Source organism: Motacilla alba, chromosome 6 (assembly GCF_015832195.1).
Source record: "Motacilla alba alba isolate MOTALB_02 chromosome 6, Motacilla_alba_V1.0_pri, whole genome shotgun sequence".
Lineage (NCBI taxonomy): Eukaryota > Metazoa > Chordata > Aves > Passeriformes > Motacillidae > Motacilla > Motacilla alba.
Window position 1 is genome coordinate 15,168,774 of NC_052021.1, and position 14,702 is coordinate 15,183,475.

The 14,702-nt window shown below is 37.0% G+C and overlaps 1 protein-coding gene across 2 annotated transcripts in view; it reads right to left on the reverse strand.

Moving 5' to 3' along the window:
• The window catches only part of ADK (adenosine kinase), a 271,173-nt gene that overhangs the window by 228,423 nt on the left and 28,048 nt on the right, over nt 1-14,702 (reverse strand). For both annotated transcript variants that reach the window (XM_038141147.1, XM_038141148.1), the window contains exon 3: nt 8,415-8,468. In XM_038141147.1, the coding sequence (XP_037997075.1) occupies nt 8,415-8,468 (54 nt within the window). The remainder of the gene's footprint in view (nt 1-8,414; nt 8,469-14,702) is intronic.

Consider the following 14,702-nt stretch of genomic DNA (forward strand, 5'->3'; position numbering starts at 1 on the left):
AAGTGCCACCAATAAATAAGTTCTATTCTTAAAATCCTAAGAGTTCACAAAAGCCTCAAGCTACTCAAAAATCAAATGAAATGTGCCTGCATTTGAAAATTCAGTCATAGTCACAGTAATTTTTTCTTGGTCACGAAAATGCAAAAATATTGGAAGTTTAAATTCTCAATCTACTCTCAGGATTATAAAAAAAAATACTAAGAATTAAATAATGAATAGTTTTATTCTCTTTGGCATTGACTAGCTTTTAGATAAGCATACCAGCAACACGTTAAAAACCAGAACAAAATCACAACTGAGTATAGAGAAGAGATGATTACACTCTTACTCTGAGTTTTGCAATTTCACTTAACCAGTTAACACATCAATCTGAACATGAGAGATGTTCGTGGTCTGCATTACACAAAAACCCCTCACAAGCCCCCACGCTCAGGTGTATCTCATCTCAAGCTCAAACTGCATGCACGTGAAATATGCATTTCTTACCTCCACTGGATTTAAAGAGCCTCAGTGAAAGCAGTAAGCCCCCTCACCTCAAGCTTAGAAATGTTTACACAAAAAGATAACAGTGCACTGTCAAGTCCTTTCAAGTGGTTAAAAGCTTTGGACATTTTACACATTTTACACCTTTTACAACAGGTTTCAAAGAGCTGCCACCAAGGTGGCTGCTGAAAGCGCCCCCTCAGCTGGTGGCACTCCCAGCACTGGCCGCACCCTCTGCCGGGGCTGTCAAACAGCGCCTCCACTTCAGCAGCTTTGATGTTATGTCATTAAAATCAGAACAAAATCAGAATTAAAACAGGATCTGCCAACAGAAGATCATCTGAAGGCTCTCCTTCACACACAGTATACTTAAGGCAATAAAATTAATGTAATTCCACAAAAGGGTTGGGTGGATATTACCTTTTATTCTGATTCTGGTGCTATGCCTAGAGGACTGTGAGCAGAATACATGTAAGAAATACAGTAAGAGAATGGAATAAAAATCCCATGTTAAATTCTCACTCTTTGTTTCAGAATATGCAGTTCTTGCTGTGTAACTTGCAGCTTTAAGTTAAATAATTACTCTGACAGCTCAAAATCATCCCACAGCCATCTTTAATACATTCTCTTTCTAAGAGACACTAAGACAATATATCTTCTAGGCTATTAAAAGGTCAAATTAATAATTTCAAAATTTTAGGAAAATCTCAAGTTTAGTGCTACATTGCATAACACAAAAATTAATACTCTCAATACAGATCTTGTCCAATTCTAAACTGTGCAGTTAAGATGCAGAAACCTTAGCTACCTTAGCTAAAAAGCAGCAATCCCAGGAGATTTTGCATGTTCTGCAGCACAGGACTGCATCTTATTCTAAAAAGAGTGCACCCCATCCTCTATTGGAAAGAAAGCACTACAGTGACAGAAATATGCAGCAGTATGGAAAAAAAATTATTCTACATATTCAAAACTCAGTCTTCAAATACGTCTGTCATGGCACACAGTGCTGTCACTACTGCATTAGCACCACACTTCATCAATACCAGGAGTCAGTGCAGTTGAAACATTAACAGCATTTTTTAACAAGTTGTAAAAATAAGAGAAGTACCAAGAGAAGTCATGAGGGAAGTTCGTCTTCTGGACAATCATGTCTTACTGAGCCCAAACTGCATGTATTGGCAATGAACCCTAGGAGGACAGGAGGGTGCAGCCATCCTGTGCTGTGAAGCCTTTGCTATGAACACTGGGTGAGAGGCAAGCTGAAGAGCTTTTAAGGAGTTCAGATCACTTGAGCCTTCCAAGTCTGAGAGTTCAGTTCAGGGCTGTGGGCTCTCTGCTCAGTCTGTGCAGGAGGGTGAGCTTAGGAACAGGAAGCAAAAGGAAAAACATTATTTCCTTGCTTTAAAAGCATGTATGTCTAGTACACACTGAGGAACAGTAATCACTGTCAGGAATATTATCAAGAAGAAAAACAGAGTAACCTGGCCTCACTAGCTCACTACACAGAAGAACCAAATAGGTGGTCCATATCAGTCCACCTATTCCTGCACAAATTGTCAAAGTAAGAAATCATTATGAGAGATCAATTTAACTCAATAATCAGTACTGTGAGAGTTCCTGTAAGTGATGAAATTTGAGCTGGAATATTAGAAAACATCTTTCCCTTGAAGGATCTTTTGATATCTCTTCTGTACCACCTATGATAAGGCCGTGGTAATCAAAGCGGGTGACACAAGAAAACCTCTACTGAAGGTAAGAGAAGAAAAATTAATATAGGCAATTAAGAGCAAGACTACAGAAGAACAGTCAATCTGACATTGGCAATTTTTAACCAAATAAAGCTTCAATCCTTTAGCAGCTGTTTTTACACCTTGTATGTCACATACATAAACTATTTTGGATTCTCCATTGGCTTTCATAACCATCCTTCTCTTCCCCCTCCAGCACTCCTCCTTCCCACTACCATAGAAGTGTTGTATCACACAACAGCCTCAGAGAAGCATCTCAGGCTTCAAAACCAAGCTCCCTAGAGGAACATAAGCCTTGCTCTTAACTTCCAGCCATAGCTATTATCAGAAGTTTTCTTCTATTTTACATCAAATAAGCACTGTGCCATACAAGAATGAATTGACACTGATTTCCAGGAGCCATTTAACAATAGAGACTATTCTAATAGAGCCTTTAAAGGCACATAGCAAAGTTGGGCTTTAATGTACTATACACACAAAGGAACATGAACAGAGGCAGAAGGCTCAATTAAAACACTGTACTGATACATACACACAGTTTTAAAATACTGATGCAATCTGCTTACCACGCTGTACAAGTATTGCGCAGATTACTTATTTAACATTTCCAATAGTAGGATGCAAAATGAAATTATATACTAAAACTAACTTGAAATTTTTGATTTTAAATTTAAGCATATGTAAAGACTGTTCCATGAAAGAAGTTAGAAGTATTCCGCTAACTTGGTACCTTAACGTGTAGAAATTTTTTGCAGGACTGCCTGTTACCGAGAATTTCATAAGCTGATTTCTATACTGCTAATTTGCATTGGTGCTGTAATTCAAAATAATTGCATGAAGGGTGGACACACAGAAAAATGAAGGAAAAAAATACAGAGGGAGGAATCTGTAATAGAAATTCTGTAGCTAACCATAAATCATTCTTTTGGTATATCTGACTCAAGCTTTTATGTGTGTGCATATATATTACACAGAAGTGACAAAACAATTCTAGGGAAATCAAGCTGCAATTTAAAGTAGTTTCTACAGAGGGAGCCAACAACTCAAGGAACTGGATTAAGAAAACATTCCAGATCAGTACAGAGCTCTTCCCAGCCATCAAGCTCATTCCTTACAAGTTTCTCAAATATTGGCAGCACATCATCCAGATTCTTACTCTACAGATTTCTCAAGTACTTAATAGAAGTTTAATTAAAGAAGTACTTAATTACATGTCATGGAACAATCAGAGTCAATATACACAGAAATATATTTGCTTGGGAAAAAGTGGCAACTTAAGAGACTAGTCATTCTGAATTACTATTTATTCATTAAAGAGAGAAGTTTAAGAGTTTTCCTCTAAAAACTCTAAAAATATTTGATTTTGTAAAAGTGAGTATCAGTTGCACAGTAGAGATTTTTATGGAAGCTTTCGGACAAAACTCTACACCAGGAGACAGGTAAATATGATACTTGATTAAAAAAATGAGGAAGAAATCTAAAATAAAGTCGTGCAAAGGTGGGAGCCGGCAGGTTTTTTCATGAATCTGGGTGCCTTGTTATAACTGCCATAACAGTTTTCCACATTAATTCATTGCCAAATCATATTTCATAATATATATTAATCCACTCAAATGTAATTACAAGTGAGGCATATTATATCAAGTAACTCAACAGCTGTGACAGATTCATATATCACCTCATCCATACAAATCACATATATTGCCAGCATTTGTTGAGAAGGCCAACAAAAGACTTAAAGATTCCTATTTCTGATATTTTACTCTCTCTTTCCCCTGCTTCCACAAACAACTGTCTACCCTCTTTTTTTAGCTTTAGGGGAGAAAGAGGATGGATAAAAAGCAAAGGTATTTTAGAGAGACTTCAGCCCAACAGGACAAATCCTAAACCCCACACAGTGGGTAGGATTTCTGCGAGTGCTAGCGAAGATAACCTGCCCCCTCTAGTGGCACAGAACACTCGGCCGTCTCCAAAAGCGTTAGATGGACAGCTGCGTCTCTCTGGTAGCCCAGAATTCATGTCTCCCTCCCTGCAAGATGAACTATCAATGACACATGGTTGCACTCTAATTGTGCTTGGGGTCGAGTCCCTTAGCTTTTGTACTGAAGCACTGTGATAGACAGTGACTAACACGGGGTAGACCCCTGCCCCGAAATACAAGGAAACTGCTCTCAACATTCCCGTAACATGGTTCTAATCCCTTTGAGATCCTCAAGCTCTCTGACATACCCAGACTACTTCTAAATCCCTACTGTAGATTTCTCTACTCTTTCCCAAGCAATAGAGGCCCCCTGTATTCCCCAAACATCCCTATTATGACTCCAAGAATGACCCTTCCACTTAAATATCTATATTGCCTAAGCAAAACCAGAAAATACACACACACCACCTCCTGACAGATGTTAGAGGTAAATCAAAACTCCATCAGTCACCCAAACAGCTGTCTTCAAATTTAAGAGTTCCTCTCTCCCGTGTTCAGTTTCACTATGAAAAATAGCAAGTGTGCAGGTAAGAATGAAATCTGTCTCAGCTAAATCAATCCCCCTCAGCCAACTTGCAGCAGAGCAACACATCTGCTCTCTCCCTTCTGACCAACACATCAAAAACTGACTGAAGAGAAAGAAAGCTGATATTCATCTTCTCCCTCACTTCATGGTCTTGATCTTTGAAAAAGAAAGCTTAAAAAATGAGAAACACAATATGGATTCCACATTTATTACTCTCTCCTCTACTAACTTTCATAAGTGTCCCATCACAGACAAAACTGCCTAAACAAAAGTTTATAAAACTGTTCAAGGAGGAGTCAGTCAAAGCTGCACTAAAACAAGTGTTCTGAAGCATTGCTTACAGACTCAGTGGTATTACTGAATTCCAAACAATGTTTTTAAAACTCACAGGGACTATACTTCAGTCGCCTGTATTCATACAAGCTAGTCGAGCTACCAAAATTTGGCTAACAACCCCTGGTTTAGTAGAAGAAAATATTAGTAGAAACCCCAACTCCTCTGGCAACACTTATCCTACACAGTGAAGATGAACTCTGTATTAAAGTATTCCTACTTTAATATCAAGACAACTTGCATCACACCCCATCGCTGGCTGCACCTAGCCTAAATTTATTCTCCTAAAAAACTTTTGATGTGGAACCATGGTAAAAAAAAAAATCAGCCTAGGCAACACCATACACAAGTCTATACTTGCTAATATGACCTTCAGTTAAAGCAAATCAAGCCAATTCTGAGAATTAAAAATAGAAACAACTCCTGTAAAAGGACCATACAAAGGGTCAGGAGAAATATTTTTGTTTGTCTCAGAGTTTATATTTTTTTTATTGTTCTCAGAAGGAGAAAAAAATATATGCAACATTAAGACCTCACCAATGTTATTACGTCCAAGTTTCCCTAGCAGTCCTGCAGGACTGAGCTGAGGGGGATTAGCTGGGTTAGGGAAGGTGGGAAACATCTGCACGACATCCCTTGAGCCACAAATGCATACTTCCCTTGTAAAACACCAATGCAAACAGAAGGTGCCAGCTTTGTTATTCCCGCTGCAGAACAGCAGACTCGCCACTGAAAATAAGAGTGCTGCTCCTCTGATTCCCTACAACATGGGCATGGCTTGGCTTGATCACCAGTGCTGATGGCTCTAACTAACCTGCTAGTTTTAATGGAAACAGGTTGAGCTGTGGGACAGTACCCTCCATCCATCACAAGGCACATTCAGAAATTGATTGGGGTGGGGAAGGAGGAGATATTTCCAGGTAAATTCTGAAAAGAATGCATATATGCACAAACTTAACAGCTTTAGTGCTAATAAATTCCTGTTAAACAAATGAAGTGTACACAAAATGAAAAGACAAATTTAGAAGGCTGCTACAGTTGCAGTGAATTGAATGCAGGGGAAAAAAAAAAAAAAAAGGTGATCTTTCATACCTTAGTGCTTAAAATAGAAATTAAGCACGATGCCATGCCTGTAAACCAATGCCACTCTTAGTGGCTGTGCTTCTCTCTCTAGATAACTAAGACTCAAGGACTAAAGGATCAAGCCAAGTCAGGGTAGCAGGCTCAGTTACCTTTGGAGGTAAGGAATTCATTACAAAATTCAATACAAAATGAACAAAATTTACATTTTTATGAACAACAGCTATACTGAAGTGTCTCTGAGAAACTGAAGGACATTTGACAGTCAGACAAATCACCATGATGGATTTTAGATGAAGAATGCCAAAAGAAGTCTTCTTTACTACTAGGGCTATACAAAAGCTAGGACAATACAAAAGCTTCTGACATTTCAAAGACTGAAAGATAAATTAATTTAAGTAGGAGGATTTTGGAACTGAACAGTAATATGTAGAAACTAACTTTGTAGAGCGCCTTAATTATAAGGCACTTAATTGTTATTACCTAAGAATAAGTTTACAATCACTTCAGCAACAGTTACCCAAGTGGTAAGTTGTCTTTCATGTTTCTTAGAACTGGCATTTCTTTTAAATATAAAGGTCTACTTAAACATCAGAAAAGTTTAATTATCAGTTATTATTAGTATCTAACAACTCATCTATTAAGTTAAATCAGTGAATTTAGCTTGAAGGACTGAAAGTGCTCTGAAGTTCAACAATGTGCAATCTGTTGTGTTCTCATGGTCCAAGGAGAAGAGTACACAGCATTCGAAATGTTCCAAAGGTCTCTCCTGAAAACAACGTGACACTGACCTCCAGGAGTTTTTCCCTGGTCAAGTATCCAGTGACATTCAAGATGACAAGATCAGTGGCAAAAGCATGTTCAACCTCTTTCATTATACCCAACAACAAATAAATCATCTCAGGAGCTAATGCAGTGTGTACAACAGAACACCAAAGAAGGGCTTCTGTTGCAGTTATCCGTGTAAATCTTGAGTTTTACTCAACTTTCTGTATTAAACAAAATTTAATAAAGAACTACTTTAATAAAATTAGTTCAATCCTCCATTAAAGAAGTGACTATGCTGTAAACATATCAATAACAAACATGCAATTAACTAATATGCAATATACCTATAATAAAAAGCTAAAAGATAAGTACTTCAAATGAAATATCTCACATCAAAAGGCTCAGTTTAATCAGTACCTAATGAACAAATAAAGCTTGTGTACACAGTACAACTTGCACTGTCCAAAATACAGACCTGCATGTGATTTACCTTGTGTTTAACCCCTCTGCATTTTTTCTGCAGTACTTTTAATACTTCTAGCTCACAGCATCCAAAATAGGTTAATGGGTTAATCAAAGCTATGCTGTCCATAAGTGCTCTATCACTAGAGAGTGTACTTAGCATAAAACAAATCTTATCATTCATCAAAGAAAACTGATGCTGCCTCTGTCTCTCGCCTGGAGCTCAAGCAGTTTTAATGTCACAGGTACATTACCATGATGTACTAACCTAAGTTAAATGTCTTTTTCCATCCTCTGAAAGAACATGGGACATTTGGTTAGTAATTCAATCACTAAGCCTTTTGGGAAAAAAATCTTTTCCAGACGAATTAAATCCTTGTTACTAGAATACATTTTTACTGTTTGAAATCTTTGACCTTTCTAAAAACATCCACAATTTAATATGGGAAAACTTGATAGCTATAGATGTGAATTCATCTGGAACAGATGCATTATTTTACATTAGGATAAACTCCATCAGTCTTCTGGGTGTATCATGAAAAAATGCAAAATAATGCAAAACAATGCTAATGTAGTAATGGAAACAGACAGTGTGCAAGTGCCTAAAGTTTAAACCAGTAAGGGAAAAAAAGCGGTGTTATTTTTATATCTTAGACTGTAAATGAACACAAAATGGACCAAATTACCCAGTATCTCTACCCTGAAAACAAGAAATGTGAAAGTAATCCTAGAAATCTGTATCTAATTTAGAAATGAACCTAGGCATTTAGGATGAACATTTAAATGGGGTATTTAAATTGCATTTGTGCCAACTGCTGTTAATTAAAGAATTTTTTAAATAAATTAATGAAAAAAGATTCTTCAATCTCTTTTTGTAACAATTAGTCTTCAGACAAACTTTGCAATTTATAGCAGACTAAATACTAAAGAGCAAAAGCTAACATTTTTGCTTCAGGTATTTAACAGTAAGACATGTATATACATTAAAAAGTATATAGGTAACATGCATGTATATCATCACAGAAAAGCTTACAGTTCTTTGTGCTTCTCCTCTGCCAAAATTTGGTCATTTGGCTTCAGCCCATACCTTGGGGAGAAAAAAAGAAAGAAAAAACACAAAGCAGTTACTCACATGAGAATATGACCATAAAATTAAGTTTTACAGTTTCAAATTATTAAACTATGTGTTTGTTGATTCAGATACCACAGGTATTGCAAAGACAGTCCCAAAACTTTCTAAAAACTTATAATGTGTTTATCAAAGTAAACTTAACATCTTATAAAATTTTGCTTTATATCTTGGCTTCAAACTCCACTAGATACTTTGGCTGACACTATTTACCAAAAATCACAGCACTTCATACCATAACCCATACATTGATCTTACAATTTGAATCTGCCAAAACATGAAAGGGAAGATTACAGACAATAGAAACAATAAATGTGGCTGTAGTACCTGTACCAAATAAAAATATTAAAATAAATACCAAAATATTTCTGTAGGAAAAAATATACTTTAACGACAGGTTATTTAGGGAAACTTTCGCAGTCCATACAAGCAACCTCTGATAAAAGGGAGTGCTTGAGACAAAGAAACTTTCTTTGCTAGCTTAACCTAATAGTTGATTTAACAGAATAGGTTGCCAACACTGCCTGATCAGAGGGAAAAGAGAATGCAGTCTCTGCCAGGAAGGCCTACTGCCAGCCATGCTGCAGCCTGCCCTGTCACTCACTGTGGAAAAGCTTTAAGGAGCGACCTCACTTTTGTTCTGCATCAGAGTAAAATCTTCTGACATTTCAAAATAAATTGCTATAGTGTTCTGTGGGGTTTGGTTTTTTCTCTTGCATTTGGTGGGTTTTTGGTTGATTGGTTTGTAAGAGAATAATTCATAATGTAAGCAGCTAGAAGTCAAGTGTCCATTGGACAGCTGTGCTCACACTGCTGAAGGTTCCCACTGCTCCTTTGTCCTCTGTGTTTGTTCCTTGCTCTAGACAACTGCAGAACCCTAAGTTATTCCTCCTGAGGAAAGATTCTGGTCACCGACAACTACACTCAATCTATCTTGCAAAATTATTTTTGTTTATAACAAATAGGCAAAATATCCTTTCTCTATTTCTTACAGCATTTTCTGATGATACTCTCTGAAACTCATATTTTCAGCATCCATTGAAAATGCAATGCTGGACACCTTCTCAAGCTCACTAGCACTCATTGCCCCCAGACATACAAGACACTGACTGACTGACTTTTATTGTTTACAAACACAGATACTTCCCCAGGTTATTTGCTACACTACCATGCTGACTTGAATCCATTTATCCACTTTGCTGCTAAATCCTTGGTGTAGACATTCCCAATCAGGATACAGTGGTTCATCCATGTTCTCCTTCCAAGTGCAGGGCTCACATTTGATACAGGGTAGGCAGGGTTTCCTGGTTTAGATTTAGGTCACTTGTTTAATTGCTGTCTTCTTCATACTTTACCATCCTGTCAGTCTTTAAGACACTGATTTTTACTGTTACAATCTTACATTTACTTCCAACTTAATGTTTTCTGTAATCAACAGTATCAGGCTCTTTTTCTTACATGAAAAAGGGTCTAGCCCAATACCAGTCTCTTCATAATGCTGCTACACCTCCCCGATATCTCCATTTGTCATGTCTTAATATGAATTTCACTGATAGAAAATACTCATGTATCAGAGAAAACGCAGTGAGTTACCAGGAAATTCTAAAAGGAACATCTTTCAGAAGTGAAAGGACACTATCTCTTCTTATGAAACTTGCAATCTGACTTAAAATGAAATCAGGTCTTTGTCCAGAGGATTTATCTGTCATAGACAGATACACTAATATGCAATCCATTTTGCAAATGGAGATAATTTTGCCCATTAACAAATATACCCACAGAAAGTCACAGAGATTCTTCATTAAAAATTAAGCTGAATGCTTTTCCTCTACCAGTAGTCAGACTATTTCAGCTTTAACTGTATATAATGTTCTCTGCTGAGAAACAAAATCTATCTTTGAGCTTTTCAAAGCTTCCAGAATATTTGTTACTACACCTTTTTTTTTTTTAACCACAATTTTACCCCCACAATTATTTAGAGGGGAAAAAACTCAAACAAATAAAACGTATCACTACTTACTCAGCCTAGTAATTCAGCTACTTCAGAAATCATGTAACATAAGGGGAATGCTGTTCAACAGATGTGTGATTTTGGGCTATGTTACTGACATACCACAGAGGGGCTGGGAGGGACACAATTGCTACGCCTAAGGTTTGCAGAATGGTTCATTTGGTGAACCTCAGCTTACATCATCTTTTTCATGACCACCACCTTTTTTACTGTGAAAACAGTTTTCTTAAAATATTCTTCCTTGATCCCTAAAGACATTGCTTTGATAGCAAGTTGTCAAAGAAAACTTCCCACAAAGGGAGATGCTTGTAGAGTTCAAATTTTTATGAGTACTTTTGCATTAAGACGTATATTATATTTCATACACAGCTGCTGAACTATTTAATAAATTTAAATGTGCAACTAGCACAGTGAGCAGTTTAGGTAATATTTTCCCAACATAGGGAAAATGCTTCAGAGGCAAGATTGATAAGCACCAGTTGGGTCTTCCTAACTAATGAAGGTTAGATTTGTCAGAATTTCTCTAAAGGATATTTAGGAGCTAACAATACTAAGTGCAAAATTGAAGCCAAAGATAAGCAGTCAAAAAATTTAAAATAAGGACATCTAAATCCTCTAAGCAACCAGAACAATGAATTGTGTATATACTATAGAGTTAATTGCCTGATATTAAACTAGTGAGTAGAAGAGAGCCATATATGCTATGGAAGTAAGCAAAGGAGTGATCACAACTTCATTTTTTTCCACTCTGAAATTCAAGTAGTCTGAAGTTCAACACATCCTAGAACACAAAATAATTATTATTCTTTTCAACTATCCAGTAGCACACTGTGATAGTTTCAAAATGTTAAGAGTTTCTTCATCACCGCTTGAGGTCCTATTTAAAAAAGGAGGCTTAAGAGTAAAAACATGCAGAAGAGTCTACAGCCTGACCGTAGGTAAGTGTCAGAACATGCTGCAGCGCCTTTCAAAAATGATACATTAAAGCCCTTTGAATTGTCCTTCACAAACATTTCATCTATTGGAAGAGCAGCCAATGTTCCAGACACCCTTTCAGAAAGGCAGCTGTCTGTAAAGCTGGGCAGCAAAGGGTTGGACTGCACGATTTCCACAGTGCACAGCTGCCCCTGCGCACGGGGCTGCGCAGCTGCCGCTGCCCGTACACACCCGGCCTCTGAGCATCACAGCTGATGGCTTCTGACAGCCCCTCGCATCGCTGCACCCTGCGCAAGACTGCCGGCTCTGAGAGAGCTTCTTCCCAAACGCAGCTCCTTATGAACCTTCTTAAGCCACAGCAGCTGGGTTTAACCTCTAGAAGTCATTGTAACATGGCCACTCCAACACACCCTATTCTAACCAAAGCTAAGTGTCCCAGCTACAGATAGGTGCTAACAGAAACTACAACGCTATCGTCCATCTCTAATGACAGTTTAAACTGTAAGTTCCACAGTGCTATACAATAACTTTTCCAATGTCAAGATAATTCTTTTAGACAGTATTCTTTCTGACGCCACAAAAAGACATGTTTACACATTTAACTTACTAGAACAAATGAGAAATCTCATGTGCTTGTATTCAATCAATAAACAAAGGCACAACTAATTATAAATTCACAGCTATAGAAATCTCAAATATTTTTCCTCTCCACAAGCCTGGAAATAAAGCAACAGACCCAGACTAAAACATTATTGCAGGCATTCTGAGGACATGGTATTGGGGAGCCAGATGGTGTTGAGGAAATTTGCTCTAAGTACACCAAAATACACTCTATGAAAAAAATGCTACGGCCACTTGGAAGAGATCTATTCCAACAGCTAGAAGTACAACTCTGACCAATACATTCCATTTGGTTACAGTGGTTAAAAGGTGGTATATACACTTCTTCATGACCATTGAAGAACTTGCCTAGCATTCACCTGCAAGTTTATCATCTCAATTTCAATTTCTGCCAAAATGTCTAATTTGTATTATATGCCTGTTTTTCATTTTTAAGCATACCAAAACTTTCAAGTTCAACTTCTGTAATGTATTTTAATGATCCTTCTAAAATAGTAATCTTACAACTCCAGGATTTTTTATTTCCCAGCTTCTCATACAAGACATAATGAAAATTCATGTACTTGGACACTAGTGGGCATTTTTACAGAAATATTTTTAATGTAACAAACAGCCATAAGGCACAGTTCCTTTCAGGCAGCATCCAATTTCACAAAGCCTTAACCAAATTAAAAAGAAAACATAGCCTGCATGAAATATGCACTGCTGATAAACTCCAAACATATATCAAAATCAGATTTTCTCTATCAAAAACTTCCTGAAAAGATGGTAAAATTCACCTGTCCAAAAGCCCAAAATGAAACTGGTGATGACCAAACAGGTTTAAAAAATGGCAATAGATCTTCATAGCTTGAAAATTAAGTCACCTTTTAAATTTTTACTTGAATCCACCAATCTAAGCAAAAAATAAGTAATAATTGCACAGATATCAAAATGAAAATTAGCACACACATATATATGCTGCTTGGACCAGAAGAGCCAAGATGAAATGCAGACAAGGAACTATGAAAAACTGCACATGTATGACAGTAATATTTGGATCACTATTTTAAGAGTACTTGTGAAGAAAAGACACTAGAGATAGAAGTATTTTTCTAAGCATTAACCATCAATGTGAGTAGTCAGCAAAAAAACCCCTATATTTAAACTATTTCTATGACACAAATCTGGGACAGTAAAGCATTCCAGGAAGCCCTAAATATATATCTGCACAGATATTCCTCTGCTTTGGTTGATGTACAAATAAATACAAACTTCTTGCCTCAGTACATGGCTCTGACTAACCTTACTCACCTTTAAATGCACTTGGGCTTTGCTATTCCATAAGCTTATTGTATTTGACATGCTTTGCTGCACTTACTGCTTTAAGTATTCCCCAGATTGATTAAAAATTCAATACATGAAAGGACAGATTTCCAACCTGTTCTTTGAACTTTGCAGAAAAGTCATCAAAAAAAGGAACAGAGTGTGTTTTCTCCATCAGACACCCAACACGCATTGGTTGCACTAAGAGGACAAGACAGGTAGATTTTATTTATACTAGGCTATGCTTCATCAATAAAAGAAGATACCTGTTAAGACAGAGCTCAGCAGAAGCATTTCTTCATAAATTTTCAAAGAAGTCATTAAGGAACCTTAAGGATTTCCCTATAGTCTTATTGTATTTCAGATTAATCTAAAGAAGGTTGTATAAGAATGATTCAGCAATTGTGTTACTTCAACTTCCAAGTGATGTTAAGGCTACCTTCACTAGTCTAAAGAAAAAAAGGAACCACAGTCTTTTTTTTTAAATTTTTCATAATTATTAATCTTGTCAAAACTAGAAAAAGGCATCTCTGGGACATTGTATTCACGTGTTCTTTTTCAGAGTATATTGACTGATTTCTATGCAGTTCTCACATCCCACGAGATCATCAGCCATGTGTGAACCTGCTACAACACGGCATCCTCATGAGCATTTCCAAGCCAATGCACACAGCAAGTCCAGCTCACAAAATATTTCTAACGCCTCCGATTTATGGGGGATGGGTACAGAAGGTCAGCCCGTTTCTCAAGTTCCATCTGCAATTCATCAGACAGAATAAGTAATGCTGCCATAAGTGCTAACTCCATTTCTTCTGACTTGATCTACACAGAGATCAAAAAGCAGTAAGGAAACTGCTTTTCCTACAGTAGTAAAATAGCACTTGAAGTATTTCTGCATTTTTGACAAGGCTACAGCTGCTTAGAAGTTTCAGGTAAATCTAATGTAGCCTTACTCATCCTACTAGCCCAATAATCTTTCCCATGCACACAAACACAGTGTGAGTATCATGACTTGTATGTGTTTGGATTATTACTTTGAGCTTGCTAAACCAGATTCAAGGGCTGTGAATTTTCTAAATCCAGACAAAAACAAAAAAATCCACAACCCAGACCACACCCGGTATGTAAGTTTAGCAGCCCAATTCATCATGGACCAGATGAAACCAGCTAAGCAAAATTAAAGTTTTCTGTAACTGGCAGATACAAGGACCTTAGTCCAAATATTTAAGACATGTTTTTTCCCCTCCATTAAAAAAAAAAAGACAGACCCAAACAGTAAAGGTCTTTGATTCATATTCTGAAAGTCCCACTGTCTTGAC